At 37.9% G+C, this 12937-nt stretch overlaps 1 protein-coding gene across 2 annotated transcripts in view; it reads left to right on the plus strand.

Annotated features, from left to right (window-relative positions):
* Nucleotides 1-12937, plus strand: part of supt5h (SPT5 homolog, DSIF elongation factor subunit) — a 23997-nt gene continuing 11060 nt past the window's right edge. The window contains exons 1-18 of one of the 2 annotated variants that reach the window (XM_084126069.1): nucleotides 1-119; nucleotides 584-716; nucleotides 2808-2952; nucleotides 3067-3132; nucleotides 4095-4106; nucleotides 5987-6056; nucleotides 6142-6210; nucleotides 6370-6435; nucleotides 6538-6568; nucleotides 6650-6718; nucleotides 6937-7188; nucleotides 7339-7428; nucleotides 7790-7860; nucleotides 7930-8035; nucleotides 8128-8221; nucleotides 11441-11577; nucleotides 12223-12378; nucleotides 12487-12633. In XM_084126069.1, the coding sequence (XP_083982195.1) occupies nucleotides 627-716; nucleotides 2808-2952; nucleotides 3067-3132; nucleotides 4095-4106; nucleotides 5987-6056; nucleotides 6142-6210; nucleotides 6370-6435; nucleotides 6538-6568; nucleotides 6650-6718; nucleotides 6937-7188; nucleotides 7339-7428; nucleotides 7790-7860; nucleotides 7930-8035; nucleotides 8128-8221; nucleotides 11441-11577; nucleotides 12223-12378; nucleotides 12487-12633 (1671 nt within the window). In that variant the 5' untranslated portion in view covers nucleotides 1-119; nucleotides 584-626. Of the gene's footprint in view, nucleotides 120-583; nucleotides 717-2807; nucleotides 2953-3066; nucleotides 3135-4094; nucleotides 4107-5986; nucleotides 6057-6141; nucleotides 6211-6369; nucleotides 6436-6537; nucleotides 6569-6649; nucleotides 6719-6936; nucleotides 7189-7338; nucleotides 7429-7789; nucleotides 7861-7929; nucleotides 8036-8127; nucleotides 8222-11440; nucleotides 11578-12222; nucleotides 12379-12486; nucleotides 12634-12937 lie in introns of those variants that run through there. The other variant, XM_084126068.1, reaches the window with a different exon arrangement.

The following is a 12937-nucleotide window of genomic DNA, read 5'->3' on the forward strand; positions in this document are numbered from 1 at the left end:
CAAGCACGAGAGGGCGCCGTGCAGCTCTCGCTCTGCGTGTTGCTTGCGGAAGTTTAAGAAAAGAAAACAACATTGGCCCTCGCTACCTGATAGAAGCAAAACCAGACAGCTGTTTAAGGGTAAGAAGACTTTTTTTACTCGTTTTTAATAATATGTTTAGCGGTATATGGGGTTTGTGATGAATTAAGACATGACTGTTGCAATTAAACGACGGAGTTTTATTTGTAAAATAAGGTGTAGGTTATCCAGCTCATGTGCTAATACCTTATCGGCTGGATTTAGCAGCATTAGCTAGAGCACAGCACATCACCGTAAACAAACAAAATGCAAGAAAACCGGACGAAGTTAGATAGACTATTAATGTGTATCTGTAGTTTTAAACATGCAAGTCGTGTTATGCATACGCTAGTAAAGAGCTAACATACTGTGTTTAATCAAATCGCAGCGTAAACGTCAAACGACTCGCATCATTCGCTTTGTGCACACTCCTCTAGCATGTATAGTGTGATGATCGAATCTGCCATCTATTTGTCTTTGTTATTTATTAATCGCATTTTACGTGTAATTTATGTGCTTTATCCAGTAGTATTCCCGTCTGGATAACACGGAAAGAAGAAAACAAAGAGATGTCCGACAGCGAAGACAGTGATTTCTCCGATAATCAGAGTGCTGGGAGCAGCGAGGCTGAGGAGGCTGAGGAGGTGGAAGAGAATGAGGTGAGGCAAACAGCTCCTCCTTCAATGTGTTTATCATAAAACAGCTGGAAGTCTGTATGTACCTTTGTATGGTAGCCAGAACCGTGCTTTACCACTGATCTTAAAACTACATAAACTATATATATATATATATTGTTTTACGGTGTGTACTTTACTCTTAACACCTTTTATCTATTTATTTATTATTCTCAGGTAAGGTAAAGAAAGTCAAATCTGACCTAAACCGTAAGCATTCAAAAGGTACTTACAATTTGGTCAGAAGACTCCCCTGTGGTATGTTCGCATTAAAAGTCTTCCAGCATCATAAATCTAAGTCTCGGTAGGCAGATTTTGTAATCAATTAAATTTATTTTAATTGGTTACTTTTCTTTTATAATAAACAAAAATATAAAGGCAAATAAAACTTCATCGTTTAAGTATAAAATACAATAATCACATCTTGAATCAAAGGTGTAGTAAGCTCTGGGCTTCTTCTCTTCTGCTTGGGGTTTCTTGTCCTCAGCTCTGGGCTTCTAGGCGTCGGGGGCACACTGGCGTATCAGTATCCCCACGGGCAAATCAGTTCTTCAGTCTTTTATACTTCTGTTGTTTACAACAGGCGTTGGGTTGTCACTCCTCCAAAGTTTCCCAGATCCTTCTCCAGGCAGGTGCAAGCGGCCCACCTCTTCATGTCCTTGAACTACAGTAAACTCAGCTAAGATGGCTGAGTTCATTTAAAGTTCTAGGAGTCTAGCGCACACACATAATCGCACTTTTCTGCTCCTCTTAACATGGGTTGGCACAGTCACATATACATACATAACCAATTACTGTACATCTATGCCAAAACAATATAAGCCATCTTTTACAAACAAAATAAATAACAACATTGAATGCAATGCATTATATCCAATACATTGGCTAAATATGTGTAACAATAAAGGCATCTATAATAAACAAGGAGGCAGGTAATTGCATTTTCTTGATATTATACAACAATATGTATATATATATATATATATATATATAAAAATACACATATACATGTATAAGCGGAGGGATGGCAGACTCTGATGACATTATCCAATCTTACTCCCTCGACGTGACAGTCCCACTTTCAAGTAGGCTACTTAAGTAAACACAACTCCAGCACTTCAAAGCTCAAAAGTCTGAATATTATCCAATTTGAATGTTATTTTTAATGTGATGTCCAAAAATTTTTTTTTGGTTCATCTTTCAAAGCGTGTCCTCATTTGTAAAACTTTTTGTACTGATGTAGGAAAAGTTGTGAAACACCAAAATTTTTCTCCAAATTGTGAATGAAATTAGAGAGTGAGTAAAGAGCGCTTCCTTTATAATCACTGAAGCTGTCAGTCAGTTCAGCGCAAACTCATTGAGTGCGAAAACCCCCGTTTTAATCAATGAATCTGCGCAATGAATCTTTTATTTAAGTTGTCGCTGTGTCTCCGCTTTGTTATTATAAGGATTTGTGCATGTGCAGAACTTGGTAAACTTGCTATATATAAACTCATTCAGCGTTTTGAGAGATATTGAGCAGATCCTCACTACTGGTAACTTAAACACCTCTGATTGGACATTATTTTTTTAAACAAAAATCCCTGTGATTGACTTGCTACAATACTCAACGCTGCACGATCATGTTGTAAATGGACACTTTGGCACCGCCGTTGAACTCGCGTGACATGAAAATAACAACCAGATCGCTTTAATTGACTTAAATCTGTTTTATTTAACAATACAAATTATGTTAGACATGCATAGCAATTTAACTCTGTTAATCCTGCTATAAAAATATATTACTTGCATTGACCTGACCAGCCATACCCAATTGACGCCCCTGGTATGTATGTGTATGTGTGTATTTGTAGTCTTTTGTAATGTATAATGTTTGTAATATTTATTCCAAGTCTATTTGCTTATTTTTTCCAACTCTTCCAAGTTTATTGGTAAATAGTCTTAGCCAGATGGCACTGCATAAAGTCTCGTCCATTTTGAAGCTTATTTTATCCAATAACTGCGAGTACGGATCTAGATTTGCCTGTACCACGGTCAAAAGCACATCCCTCACATCGCAATCTTCCTCACAACCAGGGCAGTATAACTGGCAGTGACAAGGCTGCTGAGGAGGAGGGAGAAGATTTGGAGGATGAGGAGGAATATGATGAAGAGGAAGAAGAGGATGAGGACCGGCCCAGGAAAAAACCTCGGCATGGTGGCTTCATCTTGGACGAAGCAGGTTCGAAAACCCCCTCACCAACATATATTTCTTATATTAAACTAATTTAACATATTTGGCCTTTTTTGCATACCTGAAAAGTATATGTATAAAAATGTATCTCTGTTTAACTAGATGTTGATGATGAGTATGATGATGAAGATCCATGGGAGGATGGTGCTGAAGACATTTTAGAAAAAGGTGTGACATTTTTAATTATTTCTGCATGTTTTGCTGAAATGACTGAATTAGTTGTATACATTTACTGCTTATTTTATAGCTGATGTAATGATGTTTCCCGTACATATGCCTAATATAAACTTGCAGGTGGAGTTAAAATCTCTGTTGGTATTGTGTTGCCAATATGTGCTGTATGCTTTATATCCATAGCTTAAACAATTACGAAATGGAGGCATTTTAAGTGAAATAACAACGGGTTGTACATTACATGTTGTATAAACTGATGCCGTTAATTTGAATGTATTTCTTGCTCTCATTGATTCTTTATTTCTTGTGCATGCCTCCTTCAGTTAACGGTAAACCAACTCCAGATTTCTCTGTTTTTTCTGTCTAATTGAATGATTAATTTCAAATCATTTTCACATTCGGTAAAATCCATTCCCATAATCTGCACCCCTCTAACATCTGTTTGTGACGTCTAAAGCTGTTTGGCAAATGTTTAATTTGTTTACATTTCTAAACAAGGAGCATGGATGGCAAATACATTTTTTGCTGTACATTTTTTTGCATCATCAACATATTCAGTAAGGGTAAAGTTAATAAAGGCGATCATTATAAAATACACCATTCATTAAACAGGGGACTGTATAGTGGGGACTGACTGAGTTCTGAAAGGGAACCATATATGGTCATTTGCCTGAAAATGCTCCTTTGAACAAAAAACCCAATACCTTATTTTGATTGTATTCAATTGTGCTTATTGTATTGCATAAGCTAACAGTGACATGTTATCATTATCACGTAGTTTCCATCTTTAAAAATATATCATATGTCTATGCCTGCCCATCAGTGGTAATTTCCATTTTTTTTTATTTCTGTTTACCTGGTCCTGTTTATGCCCTTGCCTGAAATTGCTGTGTACACATGACTTTGTATTATGGCTCATGTTCCTCCCTTCCTCCCTCTACACTGGATTTGATCAGAAGAGGCTGAAGGTATGTGCATAAATCTTCTGGTGTGCATGGATATTCACTTTTATTATGCATCAACCATGTGTTCAATAGCTGTGTTTATATGCACTGCTTTAGGTAAATCTGAATAAGTTCAGTCCATTGCAGATTCTGAATGCACACTACCATTCAAGTCACTGTGGTCAGTAAGGTTTTAGCAATGATGCATTAAATTGATTTAAAAGTGACAGTAAATGAATTTATCTTACAAAGATTTATATTTCAAATAAATGCTGTTCTTTTGAACTTTCTATTCATCAAAGAATCATTAAAATAGGCATCACAGTTTCCATGAAAATAATAAGCAGCACAACTATTTAATGAGATAATAAGAAATGTTTCTTGAGCAGCAAATCAGCATATTAGAATGATTTCTGAAGGATCATGTGACTGAAGACTGGAGTAATGATTCTGAAAATTCAGCATCACAGAAATAACATTTTAAAGGGGTGGTAAAATGCCCTTTTCACAGGATGTAAAATAAATCTCTGATGTTCCCAGAGTGTGTATGTGAAGTTTTAGCTCAAAATACCCCACGGATATTTTTATATAGCATGTTAAAGTTGTCACTTTTTGAGGGTGAGCAAAAACGCACAGTTTTTGTGCCTGTTGCTTTAAATGCAAATGAGCTGCTGCTCCCGGTACAGGGGGTCGGAGCTTCAAGAGCTTGTGTCCTTTTACCTCACACAGACATGCACTGAAAATTTCAAAAACGTTTAGCCTTTTATGTTCAAACCGGAGTCAGAAAGATGGAGAGACTCAAGAAGAAGTGACAACATGTAGACAACATTTCTGAATGGTTAGTTGGTGAATTTATGTAGCTTATGCGTAGTATCTTCTAGTCATTGATTAGCATATTCTTTATTGATAATCTATAAATTGTGTTTCAGGGGCGGGGTTTATGTAAATTATAGGGTTAGTGATGTCACTAACCCGGGAGGAAGCTCATGTAGTCCCAACCAGCCGTTTGTTGTAGTCCTTAAAGTAATTTCTTTAAAAGCAAATATCTCCCTTTGCTTTGAACTTTGAGCGTTGTAAATTTCCAGATGTTGTTTATGCTCAAACAGCAACATTACACACTAACTAAAGTTAGAAAAGTGAAATCATATTCAACCACCCCTTTAAAATGTTCAATTAAAAAATTGAGAATAAATTGTAATAATAGATCACCATATTACTGTTTTTACTTTATTTTGATCTACTAAATGCAACCTTGGTGAGCACAAGAGACTTCTTTCAAAAACATTAAATAATCTTACCGACCCCAAACTTTTGAATGGTAGTGTACTTTTTATAAGACATTTTCTTGCAAACAGTATGTTAAAAAGAATCTTCTAAAAATGTTCTATTAAAGAGCTAGTTTTACATGTCATCATTTACTCACCCTCAAGTTGTTCCAAACCTGTATGAATTTCTTTCTTCTGCTGAACACAAAAGAAGAGATTTTGAAGAATGTCTGTAACTTCCATAGTAATTTACTATTTACATACTATGGAAGTCAATGGGGTTCATCGACTATTTGGTTACCCATATTCTTCAAAATCTCTTCTTTTGTGTTCAGCAGAAGAAAGAAATTCATACAGGTTTGGAACAACTTGAGGGTGAGTAAATGATGACAGAATTGTTTTGGGTGATCTATCCCTTTAAGTTCTGCCCCACCTCTTTTCACTTGGTTAGAAATTTTACTTGGATCGAGATTAATCGGTGTATTCAGCTTGAGGCACTAGTAGTTAAATTATTAATGAATTATTACAGTGCATATAAACATAGCTATTAGCGGTTTTTGAATTTTCTAAAAAAAATTCTAGCCACAATATATTTTTTCTTTTTGTCATTTAGTTGCTTATTCTGTTTTCATCCGTTAGTGTCCAACATTGACCAAACAGTCTTAGATGAGGATCACTCTGGTTCAAGGAGGTTGCAGAATCTCTGGAGGTGTGACAACTGCACTAAACACACTTTTGCATGGCTGAATCTGAAGAATGGAGGTCGTTTTAAATAACTGGCTGTTTCTTTATAGGGATTCCCGTGAGGAAGCTCTGGGGGAGTATTACATGAGGAAATATGCCAAGTCCTCTGGAGGCGAGCAGTAAGTCAACAAGAGTTCATCCGTACTCAGTGTATGGTACTTAAATGAAACGCATGACTGACTTCAGCACTTGCCAGTTTTGCAATTAAAGGAATGTTGGGTAACTTCATGAACCTTTTTGCTTTGAGCTAGACATTCTTGTTCTGTTGTTTACTTCAGTTTCTATGGCGGCTCTGAAGATCTTTCTGATGACATCACCCAGCAGCAGTTGCTTCCTGGGGTCAAGTATGAAAAACAAAATCCATTTTTTGATCATTAGATGTGTTGAATTAAATCTATATACATATAAGACCCCTGGGCTTGTGTTAAGAGATTGTTCTCTTGCAGGGATCCTAATTTGTGGACCGTTAAGTGTAAGGTTAGTTCTGGACATATCTAACAAATGGCTTATGATGAGGCTGCAGTATGTGCACTGTTTAATTCTTTTGTTTCTCTGTAGATTGGAGAGGAGAGAGCTACTGCCATCGCCTTGATGCGAAAATTCATTGCTTATCAGTGCACCGACACGGTAGGTTTTCCATAGGCGCGGAACTTTATGAACATAAACTTAGGTGCATTGTGTAAAACACCTTGATGTTTTTCTTAAACTAGATTTCTCTGTCAATTTTTTATTTTTTTTTAATTGTAGGCCAAGAGAGAAGAAAAGTGCAGACAGTACATTTAGCATAACAATGTTTGCTTGAAGGTGTGTCGTACTAAAATGTTGTGCTTTGTTTCTCTGCACAGCCACTTCAAATCAAATCAGTGGTGGCCCCTGAGCATGTCAAAGGTTATATCTATGTGGAGGCGTACAAGCAGACCCACGTCAAGGCTGCCATTGAGGGTGTTGGAAACCTGCGCATGGGCTTTTGGAATCAGCAGATGGTGCCCATTAAAGAGATGACTGATGTGCTGAAAGTGGTTAAGGAAGTGACTAACCTTAAACCCAAATCTTGGGTTCGTCTAAAGAGAGGCCTTTATAAAGATGACATTGCCCAGGTGGGTACACCATAACACTTGGCTTATATGGTCATTAAGAAACAACTATGGTGTTTTTTTGGTTCAGTTGAATTTCATTTTTAGGTTTTCACTATGGCTCTGTGCCAGGAGAACGTTTTATGTATGTATCTAATAATTTGCCTTTGTCAGGTGGACTACGTTGAACCGAGCCAGAATACGATCTCACTGAAAATGATTCCTCGTATTGATTTGGATCGCATCAAAGCGAGGATGAGTATGGTGGGTTATGTCATCACAGTGTATTTATACTACTATAAATATATATTAATGTTTTCAACGTTGATAAAAATAAATGTTTCTTGAGCACCAAATCAGCATATTAGAATGATTTCTGAATTATCATGTGACACTGGAGTAATGGCTGCTGAAAATTCAGCTTTACCATTACAGGAATAAATTACATTTTAAAATATATTATAATAGAATTATAATATTTTATAATATTACTGTTTTTACTGTACTTTGATCAAATAAATGCAGCTTTCGTGAGCATAAGAGACATTCAAAAATGTTTTAAAGGTAGTGTAGATCCACTGTGACATTTTAGTGACCTGATCTGACATGATTGTTCATTTCACAGAAAGACTGGTTTGCAAAGAGAAAGAAGTTTAAGAGGCCACCTCAGAGGCTATTTGATGCTGAAAAGATCAGGTAAGTCTCTCATAATCACAACCCACTGAAACATGTCAGCCACACTGACACATGTGCTCTGCTCCACAGGTCTCTTGGCGGTGAGGTCAGTCATGACGGTGACTTCATGATATTTGAAGCCAATCGCTACAGCCGCAAAGGCTTCCTGTTCAAAAGCTTTGCCATGTCAGCTGTGGTAAGAGCTTTCACGCTCATTCTAGTTCTGGATGTCTTGTCTAATCGCTCCTTATTGGTACACTGGTTCAACCCATGTCTCTTTTTGCACAGATCACAGATGGGGTCAAACCCACTCTGTCAGAGCTGGAGAAGTTTGAGGACCAGCCAGAGGGTATTGACCTTGAAGTAGTCACAGAGACAACAGGTAGACAACCAGACAACTGTAGATCTCTGCAACAGTGCAATAAAAAAATTATTGCATGGAAAATGCGCATACACTGTGTATGTGTGTATATATATATATATCTCACAAAAGTGAGTACACCCCCTCACATTTCAGCAAACATTTTAGTATATTTTCTCAAGTGACAATACTATAGACATAAAAGTTGGATATATTTTAGAATAGTCAATGTGCTGCTTGTATAGCAGTATATATTTACTGTCCTCTGAAAAAAACACTCAACATACAGCCGTTAATGTCAAAATAGCTAGCAACAAAAGTGAGTACACCCTAAGTGATAATAGCTGTACGTTGTTTAACCTTGCAAAGCCACAATGTCCTATTCATCATTTTCATGTTTTTGTCTGCTTGACAGACCATAGAAATTTGTGTATCTTTTATTAGAGCAGTTAAAATTTGTGCTTTGAGTACAATTCTCTCATACTGACCACTGGATGTTCAACATGGCACCTCATGGCAAAGAACTCTCTAGGATTTGAGAATTAGAATTGTTGCTCTCCACAAAGATGGCCTAGGCTATAAGAAGATTGGTAACACCCTGAATCTGAGTTACAGTACAGGCCAGGGTCATACAGAGGTTTTACAAGACGGGTTCCACTTGGAACAGGCCTCGCAAGGGTCAATCAAAGAAGTTGAGTCCTTGTGCTGTGCGTCAGGTGCAGAAGCTGGCTTCAAAAAACAGACGCATGAGTGCTGCCAGCATTGCTTTAGAGGTTGCAGAAGCGGAAGGCCAGCTTGTCAGTGCTCAGACCACTGCACTCAGACCACACTGCAACAAGTCGGTTTGCATGGCCGTCGTATCAGAAGGACACCTCTTCTGAAGCTGGCTCACAAGAAAGCCCACAAACAGTTTGCTGAAAGCAACCTGTCCAAGAGCATGAATCACTGGAACCATGTCCTGTGGCCTGATGAGACTAAGATAAACTTGTTTGGCTCAGATGGTGTCCAGCATGTGTGGCGGTGACGCCCTGGTAAGGAGTTCTAAGAAAACTGTCTTGCCTACAGTCAAGCATGGGGGTGGTAGCATCATGGTCTGGGACTGCATGAGTGCTGCTGGTACTGGGGAGCTGTGCTTCATTGAGGGAAACATGGATTCCAACATATACTGTGACATTCTGAAGCAGAACATGATGCCCTCCCTTCAGAAACTGAGCAATCAGCATGATAACGATCCCAAACACACCGCCAAGATGACGACTGCCTTGCTGAGGAAGCTGAAGGTGAAGCTGATGGAGTGGCCAAGTATTTCTCCAGACCTGAACCCTATTGAGCACCTGTGGGGCATCCTCAAGTGGAAGGTGGAGGAGCGTCATGTGTCTGACATCACAGAGCTACTGGATGTTATAATGGAGAAGTGGAAGAGGGTCCCAGCAACAACCTGTGCAGCTCTGGTGAACTCCATGCCCAGGAGGATTAAGGCAGTGCTAGATAACAATGGTGCTCACACAAAATATTGACACTTTGAACACAGTTTTGACATGTTTACTTAGGGTGTACTCACTTTTGTTGGCAGCTATTTTGACATTTATGGCTGTGTGTTGAGTTATTTTCAGAGGACAGTAAATATATCCTGCTATACAAGCAGCACATTGACTACTCTAAAATATATCCAACTTTCATTTCTATTGTATTGTCCCTTGAGAAGATATACTAAAATGTTTGATAAAATGTGAGGGGTGTACTCACTTTTGTGAGATACTGTGTGTGTATATATTAGAGATGCACCGATTTTAAATTTATCTGCCGATTATTCAGAATGATATCGGCCGATGCTGGTACCGAAAAATGTCTCCCAAATAATGCTGCAAACTATACAGAGAACCCTCTCATTTGGTACACTATAATATAGGTTGCATTTAACAACAGAGGTATTATATTAAAATGCTATTTATTTTCAGATATAATAATTACTCAAATAAAAACTGAAATGTTTGTATACAACTCAGTTGCTCCCATAAGGTAGTTTTCATAAGCACTTGTCTTCATTGCAAATTTATTCAAACATATATAATTAACAGTAAATAAGCTCCTCTCGAGTTTTTTTTAAATAGCTTTTTTATAGCTGAGGTAAATGCAACATTAAGTGACATTGTTCACAAGCTGTTTTAATGACATCTTTCCACCATTGAAACACTGATTAAGAGATTACATGAGACATGATACGGATTTTGGTAAGTTGTACTGTATCTTTCAACGTACCCTCTGATATTCATGCATGTTTTTCTAGATGTAATTTGTATTAAAGTGGAAGAAAAGACTGCGCTACAGCGATCTGTCACGTTAAAGGTGGGGTATGTGATTTGCAAAACGGCCGGCAGATTTTGAAAATACACAACTCAAATGGTCCTACCTTCTTTCCTTTGACTCCACCCATTCAAAGAACATGAGGGGGATGGGGGGATGGGGGGAGGGGGGTATGGTACGACCGTTTGATTGATGCACTTACTGTCCAATGATTCTAGGTGGTCTTGGAAATGATTGGCTGGAGTTTTTCGAGTCCTGCCCGTTCCACAGATGATTAAATTGCTTAATTTTCATTTCAGTGCTTCTAACTCAGTGGCTGTAAGTGGGTTAGGAATAGGATTTCAAGTGATTTTGAAAAAATGGCCAAAAAAGAGAATTACATACCCCACCTTTAAGAGCGTCAAAACGCCATTTATTGTTTGAATTTCGTGATAAAATGGACAGAATTTGAAAGATGATACTTTAAAAAAAATTTTTTTTTAGAAGTAACAAAGCACAGTACTATTTGCGATTTATTGGATGAGAGGCGTGCTACAAATTATATTTAGTATAGGAAAAAAAATTACAGTGTGAGTTGCAATCAGACACATTTTTCCGCACCCCTTTGATTGACCGGATATAATCGGCCCTGATTATAGGCTGTTCTTAAACAATCGGTTGATGGCTGATAGAGAAATTAATAGCTTTTATTGACCGATGCATTGGTGCATATCTTATGTATGTGTATACACAGTATGTGTATATGAATGTATTACATGTTCGTATGTGTGTGCATATTTCATCATGTTTATACGTTTAAAAAATACATTCATATTTTGACTGCTGTAAATTATTGACAATGATACTTTTTGTCGTACCGATATACTGAGCTTGTACCTTTGTTCATAAATTTTTGCGAAGTGAATCACAAAGATTTTTTTTTTTTTTTGTTTACAGGTAAGGAGCGAGAGCACAATCTTCAGGCAGGAGACAATGTGGAGGTGTGTGAGGGAGAGTTGATCAACCTTCAGGGCAAAATCCTGAGTGTGGATGGCAACAAGATCACCATCATGCCCAAGCATGAAGACCTCAAGGTGAGATAAACAACACAAAGCATTGTATCTTGGCAATTGAAGCATGCAATTTCAGTATCATTAGAGTCATTAAAAAACGGAGTTGCGAAAGCTTTACTTTGTGAGAGTTCAATTTTCCTGAAAATCCCTTTCTGCAGTGCCTAGAGGTGTTTTGACTGAGCACGTTGAGTGGCAGGGTGATTCCACCAAAATGTAAAACTGAACCGCATTATAAGTCGTTCCTGCCTGCTGCTGTTAGGCTCTTTAAAGTGCAATAATTAATAACTGAGTCTGATGTCTGATTTATATTTATTTATTTATTCTTATATTTTTTGCCTATGTCCTTAGTATTATTACAATAGGTGATGTATGCTTTAGTTAATTTTGTTTGTGTATTTGTTTTTAATATTATTATTATTATTATTATTATAGGATATAGCATGTTTTTTAGTTAATATATTATAGAGTATAGAATGCTTTAGTGAAAGTTAATGTAGTAAGGTAGATAGATTGATGATGTCTGTATGTGTGGATTGAATGTGGTTGCTGCTATTGTAACAGATCTAATTTCCAGAGAAGGATTAATAAAGTATCTATCCATCTATCCATCCATTTATCCATCTATCCATCCGCCTGCTTCACTTTCTTGTCTTTGTTTTTATTTAGGACCCTCTTGAGTTTCCAGCTCATGAGTTGAGGAAGTACTTCCGTATGGGTGACCATGTGAAGGTTATCGCAGGGCGTTTTGAAGGTGACACGGGCCTCATAGTCCGTGTGGAGGAGAACTTTGTCATTCTGTTCTCGGACCTCACCATGCATGAGGTAGGTTTCACTAGTAAGCTATGGAATACCCCATTCAGAAAAACACACAATATACAGTTGTCAATGTTGTGTGTTCTTTGTCTGATGTGATGTAACTTTTTGCTCCAGTTGAAGGTCTTGCCCCGGGACTTGCAGCTGTGCTCTGAGACTGCATCAGGTGTGGATGCAGGAGGCCAGCATGAGTGGGGAGAGCTGGTGCAGTTAGACCCCCAAACTGTAGGTGTCATTGTCAGGCTGGAGAGAGAGACCTTCCAGGTAAAGTCCAGGAGAAACCGACGAGTTCAAGTGTAACGTAAGCAAAAATCCAGTAGGATACTTGCTGGATTTGATTCTTCACAGCAATAGCACACTTTTCACCATAGTTCCTTTAAGGCCAGTCAGTTCACTCTGTGACCATCTTGGCAACGTTGCTAAGCGGCCACATTGTAGTTTAATTCTGGGTACACACCAAAAGATTTTTTACATCTTATAAGATTTTCAAAATGTGATAGACCACAAACATGAGGACAAAAAATCCTAGATTTAACCGTTTTGCTCCTATAGTGTGAGGTGTGCATGA

The sequence above is a fragment of the Abramis brama genome, assembly GCF_963993115.1.
Source record: "Abramis brama genome assembly, chromosome: 10".
Lineage (NCBI taxonomy): Eukaryota > Metazoa > Chordata > Actinopteri > Cypriniformes > Leuciscidae > Abramis > Abramis brama.